Source organism: Lepisosteus platostomus, chromosome 19 (genome assembly GCF_059453375.1).
Source record: "Lepisosteus platostomus isolate fLepPlt1 chromosome 19, fLepPlt1.hap1, whole genome shotgun sequence".
Taxonomy (NCBI): domain Eukaryota; kingdom Metazoa; phylum Chordata; class Actinopteri; order Semionotiformes; family Lepisosteidae; genus Lepisosteus; species Lepisosteus platostomus.
This window is the reverse complement of record NC_142629.1, coordinates 3114850-3128715: the sequence shown is the minus strand read 5'-3', so window position 1 is coordinate 3128715 and position 13866 is coordinate 3114850. Positions and strand designations below refer to the sequence as shown.

Sequence of the window (13866 nt, the reverse complement as noted above, 5' to 3'; positions counted from 1 at the left end):
ACAAGAAACTCACTTTCTGCAGCACCCCCTTCTCTCCTTTTCATGATTTCGGCCCACACGAGCCCATCCTGTGTCTCTACTTCAGTCCTCCAGCTCTATAGTAGTAGAACTGACCGAATCACAGACACGATTCAGGTGCAAACAGGGGACTGAAAAGTGAAAGAGAGGGGTAAGCACAATCACACAGCACACTTTGTCTATTTATTGTCCTGCCTCTGAAGAACTTCACAGCAATAGATACAGATGAGTGGCTTTAAGAATTTTCACAGCTGGGAAGACCAAAAACAAATGTTTATCCAAACGTGAAACGATTATCTGTGTTTTTGGAAGCTGTGAGTTTTTGCTTTTGAAACGTTGAGAAATTGGGGCTGTTTCTCTCTGACAAAATCCAGTGGGAGTCTCGTCATGTTCAAGCCATATTCATGTGCTACTGAAGCCACTCGGAGTGACTGTTCTGAGTGGGTAATAAGTGAATATCCACTTTTAGGAAATCAAGTCCTGCAGGCATCAGCTATGCTGACTCTGGGTCTCTGGAGCAATCACTGTACGTTTCTCTTGGCCAAAACAAAGGAATGTGTGTCTTAATCGTTTAGACCCATGGGTTTGTATCTGAACGGTTTACACTATGAGGTGTGTAATGGTGGTGCTGTATTAATAATCTTCAAAACATCTTCTGCCTCCCAGAGTAGAGAGTGCTGAAGGCAGATATTTTTTGTTCACAGCCTGTACCTGTAATATGTAGACTGGATGACTTCAGGATTTATTCCCCTAAAAATGAAAAATATTTCTCCACTGAGCTTGCCCAGTGAGGTGTGACGTCGAGAAGGGTTTAGACCTCGGGCACCTCCACAGCTGAAACTCTGTGTTCTTTCATCTTATAATTGATTAGTTCTTGAGGTCAGTGCTGAGCTATAGACTTGTCAAGCCAAGAATTGAAAGCCGAAAGGCAGGCCTTTTCCCTTTCACTGGGGTGTTTTTTTTAACAAAACAAAAAAATGGGATGTTTGCTATTTTCAGAGTAATGCATCACTGTTTCCCCCTTTGTTTGGGGGTACTGTTTTTTATGTACTGTTTGTCCACTGAAAAATATACAATCTTAGCCCCAATCCCCAATTGGCATATTTTGGAACCACTTGGACTTTATAACAGCACAGTCTGGGTGGTTATTTCAGTTCAAGAAAAAGGGGGAAATGCCTTTTGAGATAAAAGATGAATGTTTGAGTAAAAGAAAGAGTGTTTGTCTCTGTGGGTTTGAATACACTCATCAAATGTTTATGAACACTGTGTTAACATCAGAAAATCTTCATAACAGCTGTAAAAGCAACCACACAGAATGGCCTTGAGCCTGTTTTATGCTGAACAGTCTGCTAGACAAAACTGCCCCCAAGTGGTTAGTTTAAAAAAAGAAGACCTGAACTTGAATTTACATCAAGTCTGTAGGTGGTGTTGTTCCGTTAGAGGACACCATGAAGAATGAGATCATTTCTCTGTTTACAATGAAAATCTAATGCTACATAAATCAAAACCGAGTCCAATTATAATTACTCATGCTGGTATGTTATTGTTTATTAATGGGGCTTATTTCAGATGTGTTTCTGAGTTTACTTTTTCAAAAACAGATGTTCCAGAAACCATATATCAACACAAGTGGAAAAAAAAAACCTGGCTCTCATTCTCTTTTTTGCAGTTATTGAAGAAAAGGGGGTGAAAATGAAGCTAACAGTGATAGACACACCAGGGTTTGGAGACCAGATCAACAATGAGGACTGGTAAGTTGTGCACTGCAAAACTGCACACATGTTACATGATGTCAGCGTCCTGCCAGGAGCTCATCCAATAATAGGGCTTGTGGGGGTACCTGCTCATGTGAGCCCCTTCATTTTTGCTCCTGCTCTTTCTACCCTGAGCCAGGATTGGGCTTCTGCCAGGTGGGATAGGTGGTAGATGAACAGTCCACACAAATCATGATACTAAAGTCCTACCTACTGCTCTGGTGATGCAACAGGTCTAGATTCAATCTAAGCATCTGCCAAATCACTAACTGCAGTTACACAACTGAGCCCCTTAGTATTATGCTGCCAAAGACTGAATTCATTATTGGTTTTACAGATGGGTTAAAACTTCTGGTCCATGCTGTGTTACAACATTAATAAGATGTTCACCATTTGGATAATTTTAAAAAGCATAGTAAACAGAAATGTGTCATTATGCGGTGACTTGAAACACCAGTTATGACTAAATATGGGTGATCTCTCAGCTGCGCTTATCCTGCAGCATCTTGTGGCCTGTGTCTGCTATCATCGGGGTTCCTATTAATCAGCCTCATTAAGGCAGTTTCCACTTCATCCTCCACTAGTGTGAACGTGTGTCTGCAGACGTCTGAAGCTAAAATAGAATTTGCAAGAAATGTAAATCAAAGTCAGAAAGAAATATCTCATTTGTATCTCATATATAAAGCATATGTCTTTGAATTAAACCACAACTCTGCTAAAGGATTGATCACATTCTACAAGTAAATATGTAGAGAACAACAAAGCTGGTTCTGTTCAATGCAGATTTACGGCTCTGTAAATGTTTTGTTGTGTGGACCAAATGCATGATTTGGTAGAAAGCTGGCAGGCTATATGGGCTCCTGGAGCACATGGAGACGGAGCCAGGGTGCCATTTTTCGCCTTCTCTTCTTCAGCTGGGAGCCCATAGTGAAGTACATCAACGAGCAGTATGAGAAATACCTGAAGGAGGAGCTCAACATCAACAGGAAAAGGAGAATCCCGGATACCAGGATCCACTGCTGTGTCTACTTTGTGCCGCCGACAGGCCATTGGTACGTTGGTTCACCTGTTGTGCATTTCGGTGCGGGGCGTCACATGTTGGGGATCTGCTATGTTTTTTCCATGTCTGTTTCTGAAACAGTTAATCAATTCTACTATTGGCGGCCCACTGATTTGTAGTGGTCCAGAAGGCACTATATTTTGCCACCAGAAGAAAGAATACATATTTGTGCAGGGACTGTGTACTAGTGTGCAGTTTTGACCTCATGACCTCCCTCGTACAAGAACGCCTAAGAAACAAGGGTCTCCTGTCACACGTGCTCTGGGAGCCCTGTGAAGATGCAAGAAGAGCTCCACTACAACCCTCTGAAATTCTGTCTCTTCAGGCAAGTAAGTGCTTTCCAAAACACAAAGCCCCTGGGTGATGAGGTCAGATATTAACTTCAGAGCCAGATAGCTTTTGACATGTCCAATTTTCTTGTGAGCAACAGTTTTTGAGATGCTCTTCCAAATGATGGATGGGCTTTTTTGCAGCAACACAGGGGGAGGTCAAACGGTATGAGTGCAGGTGAGAGGAGAAGTAAAAGGTGCATTCTTGAGATTATCAAGTGCCTGGGATCATTAGTGAATGACCTCTGCCAGCTCCCACATTATTCCCAATGGGAAAGGAACACCTTCGGGCTCCTGCTTCTCTGCCCCTTAATCACATAGTTAGAATTTTGACCCAGGTCCAGGAGTCAAATTCACGCTCATTAACTGTAAATTATCTTGGAGAAACTTTATTGGTCTGAATTTATATTATGCATTAGTCAGTCACATCAGCCGGTAATGCTTCAGTCCTGACAAACAGGTAAAGGACACAAGATAAGGATTCAAATAGGTTAAAGTAGTTAAGGCCTTCTGTTTACTTATATGTTTTTATCTCAGCCCAACTTATGTCTCACATTCTTCCCATCAAGGCTGTTAAAAGAATTGAGTGGAGCTTTTCAGAGGAGAAACACAGGATTGCTGCTTTTTATGACTCTTTTGCTGCCTATAGCTGCTGCCTGACAGTAAGAATCCAACAGGTTCTATAATATCAGTTTAAGATCTTATGCATGTCTGTGCTGTGAATCCATGAATTTTGTAGCAAACAGAGCTAGCATGTCTTAAGAGTTTGCACTAAATTTCAGTGCTGAGTGCACAGCAAATACCCTTTTTTTCCCATAACGTAGATCACACATTCTGTTAATCTGTGGTCCGATTTCTATATGGGCAGCACATGGACCTACTGGCTGCTCAGGCAGCTGAGAAGAGAAAGGGATCTGTGTGCCACACTGCCTCCACAGCTGTCGTGCTCTACAAAAAGCACAAAGTGCCCTGGAAGACTTTGAACTGGTGCCCCCACTCTCATTACTGACACGGATCATTCTGCCTGTGTGATCAGTCAGAGGAAAATGCAGCAAAGATGGATTTGTGGTTAGAAATGTAAGGTCACAGACCCCGTGTTGAACAAAAACACAGCTAACATGCCCATGTCACTTTCAATAATGGGATTAGCTAAACGGAATGTTGAGCAAAGGTGGACCTGACACGAGAAAAGGAACAGAGTTTTAGTTATGCAACGGGGCCTTTTTAATGAGAGCATACAAGCTTTTTCCCAGTTTTTTCCAGCTGGGCCCAATAGCGCTTTTACTGCAGTCGGCAGTTCAGGTTCTCTGCAACACCGAATCATGGCTGTTTCTGTGATGTGAGACACTGAGCATGGAAGGTTCATTTTAGGGCAGTGCAGCCCACCTGTGTTGTGCCATATTGCTTTCCGCTGTTTTGTGCTTTGTGTCAATGTGGGATGGACAAAATATAATCACGCCGCTGATAGCCTGGGGTGCAAACATCAAACAGCTTGGATGAACAGGGATTGCAGTGATGAAGGATTTAAACTAAAGCATCTGTTGTTTTAGCCTGCTGAGCAGCAATGATTTGCAGCACAAAAGTTCACTCCCTAGACGATATGTCCATCGCTGTTCAGAACAGTATAATTGTGCTCTTCCAGCAGCAGAGATTTGTTCTTTTATGTGGTGTAAACCACATCACTGCATTACTGATATTTTAGTTTACAGACATGTAGCAGTTGCTATTGCCAGCGGCGGTTGTTTTAAAAAAGTAAAAAGAAGAAAAATGTATGCTCTACATAAATTCAGTTTTTTCATGTTTCTCTGGCAGTTGAGGCTTTCCAATCATCGGTGACATTCCTCCCATTTACAAATCAGAAAACAATTTGTTTAAAATCATCAAGACTGATTTATGACCAGCATAAAGCTGTAATTCAAGCTGGCTGGCCGAAGAGTGTCTGAGGGCAGGGGGAGAGCTGACAGAGTTTCCCACTCCGGGTCTCGAGGTTGATGGAGGGGACTGGCAGGGTTCGTGCTCAGACAGGACATGTGCATCTACAGAAATCTGATTCATTACCCTGACATAAAGCAACAGATATTCGACAGGTTAATGGGCACATTTGCTATATATAACTCAGCCATGGACGCTTCAGAGACAGCCTTCTAATTTAAAAAGCATGGTGCTCTATTGGACTATATCGGGAGTATCGTGGGGGATGCTCAGTGTGTCACTTCTCTTTTGAAGGTTGCGTCCCATCGACCTGGAGTTCATGAAGCGACTGGGCAAAATCGTGAGCATCGTGCCAGTGATTGCCAAAGCAGACACACTCACCATGGAAGAGAGGCTGGAGTTCAAGCAACGGGTATGTACCAGGCGTGCCCGCAAGAACAGGGAGTGGTTCTGAATGGCAGAGGGGCCAGCTAGACAGCTATAGGAGCAAACCCCAAGCCCAAGCTGAAGCTGTAGCTCCGGTATGAGCCATGTGAGAATCACTGTTTACTCCACAACCAGAAGTGATCATGCAACAACTTGCTAGAGCAGCGTGTCCCAACCCCGATGCTGGAAGAACACTCTGTCTTGTGTTTTTTTTTGTCTCCTGCCAAGTTCTGCATTACTAATGCTAATAGATTTCACTTTTCTGTTTGGGATAATAATTGTAGATGTGCTTTCAGCTCTTAAAAGTGAACAGGGATCTAATTGGTTTCAACCCTGTACCTATTTCGGAGCTTCAGAACTGTAATGTAGCCAACAGGACCTCTGCAGAAGGGGAAAAACACCCATTGTGTCTGATACATTGATCCACAGCTGTTCTGTCAGAGATAATGTCAAGCAGGCTGAAAAGTTCTGTCTTTAGAAACTGTTGAATATGGTGCCATTGAAGTAAGGTATTTGCGACTGGCCAAAGAAACTAATTAAATAACAGTCTTAACAAGAAATCAGATCAATTAAGTCATCAATTAAGTGCTGAAGATTTACAGTTAAGGTGGAAGGAAAACAGTTCTAGGGCTGGGAACCACGGTGCTTCATCAAGCTGCATCCTTATTATAATAATTCCAGTTATATTTATTGACTCACAAGAAGAGAGAGAAAGATTGTTTTCCTGGCAGGTTTACAGCCTGACCAAAATCATATTTTGTCGTTAGCAGAACTTGGGATCTTCAGAAAGCCTCCGGTTGACTTTCAACCCCCAAAATAAACACCCACCCCAACCGCACACACACCCAATTAATCCCTTATTAAAGCTGATTGTTTACTGCCACTGAACAATTTCCAAATTCCACAAGTTAAATAATGCTGAAAATCATTACCATGGAGCTGGCTGGGGCGGGAGACGGGGGCATGGAGCACTTGAAATCCCTTTTGCTTCGGATAGTTCTTGAAAGGAGTCCGTGTGATTCTGCATTTATCTACCGGTCAAAGCACTCTTGACCCTTGACCTCGCTCACAAAGCACAAATACCACAGTTGGGCAATTATAATGTTACAAATACTGCCTCTGTGTGACTGCTGGCAGAGTATTCAGCTGGGATCAATAAGCAAAGCACATGGTCTTCCTGGCCCTCCTGCTTGGCCCTTTGCCATCTTTTCTTTCCAAACAGGACATCAGCTTGCCCTCGCTGAATTGATCTAAAGTCTCCAGTGGCCTAAACATATTTTAACTGCCAGTTAATTAAGGGTTTAGACATTGCTGCTAATTATTGCATTATCCGCTTTTCATAACAGCGCCTCCGACACATCTGTGTCACTGCAAGAAATCCCGCTGCTGTATTTGGAGATTCATCAACAAACTTCTTTAAATCTTTCCCTCTTGGACAGCAACACACCTTGTGCAACCGTTCAGGTTGGAAGGCTGCTGTGCTGAAATTCAGATTTTGTTTGGTTGTGATCAAGCCGAAGCAGAGAGCTTCCTTAATTGCTTCTGTTTGCATTTTTATGCGACTGTAGAAGATCATGACAGTTAGCTGTTGCACAGCAAAGCAATCCCTGCCTGGTACTGACAGTACAACACAGCTGCAGATCCTTGTCAAACCATTAATCAGTCTCTTACACAATTCCTGCCATTCGAAGATGGTCTGTTTCTCCATGGGAAACAATTTTGAATTTGTTAACCCGCAGATCCGGCAGGACCTGCAGACCCATGGGATCAGAGTGTTTCCACAACGGGAGTATGATGAGGATGCTGAGGACAGGATACTGAATGATAAAATCAGGGTAAGACCTTGTTTCTTTTGTTTTTTTTGTCCAGCCCAGTGAAAAACATTTCTTTAATAGCGTGTTTTTCTATCCTCACAAATAGGGAAAAACTGAAAGATTCTGACTGAAACAGTTGGCAATATTTGCATAATGTGCTTTCTGAGGAGTTATACAGTTTCATGGGAAGAATATTATGGGTGTTTCCCTATTTCTCAATATGAAAGGCAGGTTAAAACAAAGCTTTAATGTGAGCCACACCTGATACTGAAGCTTGTTGGATAATAGTGTACGATGTTACAATGTTACAATCACTGTACGATGTTACAATGTTCATAGATAAATATTTTTAAAGGATTTCTTATTGAGCAAAACCCATCATATCCCTTGCGATAGTTTCAGTAGTTTGGTCAATCCATAATTAATATGAAGTAGAAGCATGATACAGATCAGTTGTTTAATTGGTGCAGCTCACCTGGCTGAGGGGGCCCGGAGTCTAGTTGTTGATTGATTTGCTGGTTACCAGAAGTGACCTGGATTTAATTGATCATGACGGTCGATCTGAAATGGTTATGGTGGCGTTCTCGTTTCAGGAAAAGATCCCGTTTGCAGTGGTGGGCACAGACAAAGAGCATCAGGTGAATGGAAACAAGGTCCTGGGCAGGAAGACTAAATGGGGGATCATTGAAGGTAAGGTTTGGCTTTGGAGATCTTTTAGGAAGTGAAATCCCACACTGTCCGCCTCTGAGCTGAGCCTATTATCCCCAAACCACATCTTCCCACATCTGCCCAGAGGGAATACTGTGTTGTCCCAATCTGCCATCATACATACGGTGTTTATATATTCTTCCTGCTGTAGCTTTATGACATATTGCCTTTTCATTGCTTGACGAAATCAGCTCAGATGTCTGTACTTACCATCCAAAAAAGCAATGCCTTCAAGTTTTACCCCTTCTGTCAATTAGGGGGACATTTGAAAGGGGGGTGTTTGGAAACATTGCGGTGTTAACATTGTCCAAAGCATAGCCTCTTCAGTCTGAGTCTTTGGAGAGAAGGATGCTTCATTTTTGTCTCTGTGTTTGAGTCGTGTAGCACTGGGCACCTAATGTAGGGATTCTCCAGACCTTGCTCTTTAATGTCAAGTAATAATTTCTCCAAAAAATTAGAGAATTCAGTTTTCCCCTGGTCCCAGGGCTGTGCAATAAAGACTGCTGGTTAGCCTATCTGATTTGTAGCAGTGCTCAGCAGTGTTTACACTGGCCAGGAAACCCACTGCCTAATGTAGCTCAGTACATAACCACCAACCACAAGGGGGGGGATCAGGATACCATCTCAAAACTGCTACTTTATGGACTGGATCATGTGCACCCATGTGGAAAAATGCAATACAAGCTGCTTTGAACAAAAAACGTTGGTTCATTTCACTCCATGTCATTGGGCCTCACCCCTACAGACATTCAAGATTGCTTGGATTATACATCACACAGCATGCATATTGTAGTGGGCTTCATAGAGTACTCTAAAGGCCAGGTAACAAACATCTGCTGTCTTCATTATCCCGAGTCCCACATAATGCATTGACCTTGCAGTGAAAAATTCAGGAATTTGTCTTGGTTCGCAGCTGCTTTAAATCAATGCTGTAAGGTCTCACAGATCCTACCACACTGCAGTGCTACCCTCTGCACCAGTAGCCACTCAGTCTGCCTGATATCAGGAGCTGTCTCACAAGGGCTCTTTGCTGGGGTTTCTACCCTGGGATACGGCAGCTGCAGCACAGACAAGGACCTGGAAATCTCTGCAGCTTCCTTCAGAGAGGCACTGAGAAGGCGGCAGTTTACAAGTGAGGGAGAGTCCGTGATTCAGCTAAAACCGTACTTGGCTTGTTTCACAAACAGAACAGAAATGAGTGGGGACTCACAGCAGCCCCATCACAAAACAGAGGGTGAGGGTTTCTGGGTTAATGGGAGGCAGCTGTTGTGGGGGTGTCTGGCTGCTTTGATTCAAGGAAGACTAACGGATTAAGCCCAGGGTCTGGAATTCTGTGATTAAGAAAGAAACGTGTCAGCCACTGAGCTGCTATCTATGTTGAAATTCTAGTATAGACCATGACACATGCATGTAAAAACTGAGCCCATGTGCTGTAGTGCTCTCCTCTCACTTGAACACTGCCCACCCACGGTACATACAGTACGTACTTTACCCCCAGACAAAGTCATGCCAACTGCAGGTTGCAGACTTCCTGTGATGGCACTGCTGCAGATCTCTCTACGCCCATATCTAGGTACTCTCTTGATGAGCCGTCTGATGAAGGAGGTGGTCTGGAACTAATATATTCTTTTGAAACCATCAAAGGAAAATATGACATCCAAGCAGAAAATATGCATACATTCCCAACAGCACATTTTTGTTGTTACTTCACTCTAGATCATCTTCAGTTTTTATAAGCGGTCGTTAAATACATATTTTTAAAAAGCCAGGTTGCTGCAGGGAACAAATTAAAATCTCTCATTACCTGTTTTTCTCATCACCTGTCAGTGAATGAAATTGGACCGGTGGAAGTGAGCTTGCTCATGGTATCACTGTGGAGGGAGTCATTAACTGTTTCCAGAAACGACTAAACCCGGCACATTTGGGAGGTTGTGGTGCCTTATGACACTACCGAAATACAAATATTCTTCAGCTGTAGTGCCCCTGACATATGGTAGGAAAGAGCCTTCACTGGGAATGTAACAGCTTTTTCAATATCCGCACGCATGTCATTAAAAATGTCATTGGGATTATAATTATGTGACATGGAGTGTCATATCTGGGTATCTCAGGGGACAAAGTGTGGGGGAGTGTGTGTGTGTCAGCACGTGCAGTCCCAATGCAGGTTAAGGTAGAGAGGTGTACCCAAGTCACTCTTTTCATGGACAGGTATTGAGGCAGGGTGACCACTTCCATGAGCTCCCCAGCCCTTGGGGGTTATTTAAAACAGGGAGCTTCACTTGTCAGACAGAGCTCTCATAAGAGGCAGCCTGTAGAGGCTCAGGTGAGCTTTCACACTGTGTTAGAGCACTGGGAGGTGATGAGCACAGATCGCACTGACAGCCGACTACTCCAGAATGAATGGAAAGTGCTCGGCTGCCACTTTCTCCCTTTAATAATCTAAGAGCAGACACATTGAAGTGTAGAGATTGTTAAGATGATCTAATTAGAAGGTTCTTTTATATTGGGAGTCCATGAGCCTTGTCTCCTACCTGGGGCTGATGCTGCACGTACTGTACAGTACGTACAGAGATCTCTCCAAGCAGCTGTTGCCACCCCACAGGCTGGATCTGAGCTTGGGTGAGGAGCTCTGAAAACTCGGAAACCAGCTGAATTTGTTTACCAGAAGGCTTCGTCGAGCCAAGCAGAGGTTTTGCAGAATGTCAGTGGAGAATCCGACAAAGCCCACACAGATACCATTAAAGTGAGATAAAATGCCATGTCTGGAATTATTAACAAATGAAGTTACAAATGTACAAACGTGCCATCTAGTGGCTGTTTCCAGAAATGAATAGACTTTCAATCTAAATTGCAGTCCCACATTATTTCACATTCTGTTTCCAGATAAATTTAAGTAAAAATCCTCAATTCACTGTGAATGTGTACTTGCAAGTACCTAAGAAAGAATATGTTGTAGACGAACCACCAGTGTTGTTGCACCGTTGAACTAAGACTTGATTCACTAAGACCAGTGCTGGCTGAGTGGTTTGGCCTTCGGCGTACCCCTTGTTTGTTTGAGACCCTTAAGGCTTCCCGAGGCTCACCATGGACAGCATGGAGCTTCTTGTCTAGCAACGAATTCCCACCTCTGTCCCAAAGGAGTACACTGACTCTCCAGGGAGTGAGCTGACCCCTGTAGACAACCTGTTTAACAGTTTGAGCCTTGGGTCAGTGTAGGCTCTCTCGGCCTCCCAGTTCCTCGGCCTGGCCAACTAGCCAGCTGGTCACGTTCAAACTCGCCACTTCACTCATGGGTACAAACCGTGCGTCTTCCTCCTTCGTTCCAGTCACAGCAGAAATCCCTGCAGGAGATCATGCACCCCAGAGATCATTACTTTCTGAACCTGAAGAAGCTGCCCACTCAGCTTCTGACAAGTCTGCGTTTTGTCTGTGCAGCACTTTTTACACAAGTGGTGGAGTCTTAACAGTCTAACAGAGTAACCCGTTCCATCGCCCGTTACGTAAATAACACAAGCTTCTCAACTTCTTTGCCATTTCAACAGTGTAACACGGATACTGATGAAGCTGTAAGCGGACAAGATACTCTATAACTATAATAGATTATACCATTTAATTAAAGAGACCAGATCTTAATTCCATTATATTTCTGTCATGTAGATAATTAAAACAGTTTGAATGTTCTCGCTGTGTTTTGCATGGGTTTCCTCTGGGTGCTTCGGTTTCCTTTCACGGTCCAAAGACATACTGGTAGGTTAAGTGGCTTCTGGTGTGAGTGTCTGTATTTGTGTGATGAACGGCGTCCTGTCCAGGATGTACCCTGCTTTGCATCTGTTGCTTGTCGGGATGGGCTCAAGCTCCCCCCTCCCACGACCCTGACTTGGAGGAAGCCATTAGAAAATGGATGGAGTTAAATACAGTACTCTGCAGGGTGGCAGGAGAAATATGTTGCGATGTTACTGTATGAAGGGGGGGGGCTACTTTGTGCTCCACCTCGGATTAAGTTTCACATCTTTCATCTTTGAAATGAGTCTTGAAATGTTTCTTTTTACTGAAAACAAAACAGGATCCAAGAGGTTTGATACCTCATTGTCACCTCGTGATATTGACTTTATCAACCAGTCATCTACAGCTGCAAGGTTTCAACTGACCACTCAGAGAAACTAGTAGCAACTGGGCTTGTCAGCACCCTATAATTCTGGGGAACTAGTGGGCCACTGGCACACCATATTGGGATGGTATGATGAAAAAATACAAAATCTACATTGCATTATGTACAAGATTTAGATGTTTTTACACTTCACCAAGTGTAAACAGAAGAGTAGAAATTCTGTGCACTTGAAGGACATGAAGAGTAGCAAGCAGATGTGAGACGTGGAAAAATACATCATAAACAATTCAAGTGTAGACTCTACTTAACGGTTTTCAGCATTACTGGGTCATCGTTCTATGACCTGTGTGCCATAGTATTAAATAAAAAAGTCAGACTGGTTCATTTAGATCTTACTTGTGACAGAACACTTTAAGATAAATTCAGTGCCTCCTGCGTACTGGAATGATTGCGTCACCTCTGGGGAAGCAGACGTCTGCTGGTCAAAGATTTCAAATTTCATGCTTCAAATCAACTGCCAAGGATGTCGTTTTAAAGTGGGAAAATGTTTTAATGAACTCTGTCAACAGGTTCCTTCTGTTATCTGCTTTGCTGTATGGTTGCTGTCAGCTTTAACATGCCTGTTCGCTGTGCTTCCTTCACAGTTGAAAATGTTGCGCACTGCGAGTTTGCCAACTTGAGGGATCTGCTTATCAGGTAGGGACAGTGTGGTTGCTGGGTTTTGTCTTGTCCATGAGCCGGTGTTCTTTATCAGTTGTGTTGAAGTGTCACCCTTTAGCCAGAGCTAAGAGGCACTTCTGTCTGAGATTATAGTGTGACGCAAGCAATTCAGAAACTCAGTTCAGACAAGTTACAGGAATATAAAGGTGAGAAGGTATGGGGTTTTTACATAAAAGCATTATGCATTTTTGAGAACTGCTCATTTTCTAACCCACATAGAATTGTGCAGAATACGTTTTCTCTCCTTTCACCACCACATCGACTTACAATGTTTACCCCCAAAAGTAATCTTCGTAACCATAAGAGTAATCCCAGAATACAGTTTATTATCAGTAATGGGGAGTTCAGCTTCCTGTGCTGAATGAACTGGACTAGAGGCAGAGTTTAAGACTATAATTTCTCCTGTGAACTCTCGGTGACTGAGGATGGCTTCACAATGGTGCATTGTCCCCTGGAATCCCGGAGCAGGAGGTGTGGATAGGTTAATGCCAGGCCACCTCAGTCTGTCTCAGGTGAAGCAGTCACCTTTCTGTGACCCCTCCTGGTGTGTCATACAAAGGCCCTGAGGCACAGCCTTCTGAATAGCTCGGCTTCTTGTTATTCAGGAGATTTCCCATGCGAAATAGACCTGTTCAAAACATCTCAACAGATTTTGATGTTATCAGTGTGCCTGATTTGCTCTGAAACAGCTTCAAAGTCACCATAACCATCATTTCTACCTCTGTTTTTTTTTTTAGGTTTGCAGATTAGGTCTTAAAGAGTTAGAATACTTAAAACAGCAAATTAACATTGAAATACCCTGGTTCAAGGAGAGTAGATAAATATATAAGGAAAAATATTATTATTTTGCTGGTTAGAAAAGACTACTCATTCATCGATGGAATTCATTTATTTTAGCCTAAATTGGACATGTGGATGGATTGATGCCCATTGATGTCAAGTAAAACACAACAGTTTCTTTGTCTTCTGTGAGCCACATGGTTCCTTAACAACCACT

The 13866-nt window shown here is 43.2% G+C and overlaps 1 protein-coding gene across 2 annotated transcripts in view; it reads left to right on the top strand.

The window, feature by feature from the left end:
• Positions 1–13866, top strand: part of septin12 (septin 12) — a 92997-nt gene that overhangs the window by 77469 nt on the left and 1662 nt on the right. For both annotated transcript variants that reach the window (XM_088613129.1, XM_088613127.1), the window contains exons 5-10: positions 1688–1769; positions 2687–2824; positions 5388–5505; positions 7259–7354; positions 7927–8023; positions 12794–12845. In XM_088613129.1, coding sequence (XP_088469255.1) covers positions 1688–1769; positions 2687–2824; positions 5388–5505; positions 7259–7354; positions 7927–8023; positions 12794–12845 — 583 coding nt within the window. The remainder of the gene's footprint in view (positions 1–1687; positions 1770–2686; positions 2825–5387; positions 5506–7258; positions 7355–7926; positions 8024–12793; positions 12846–13866) is intronic.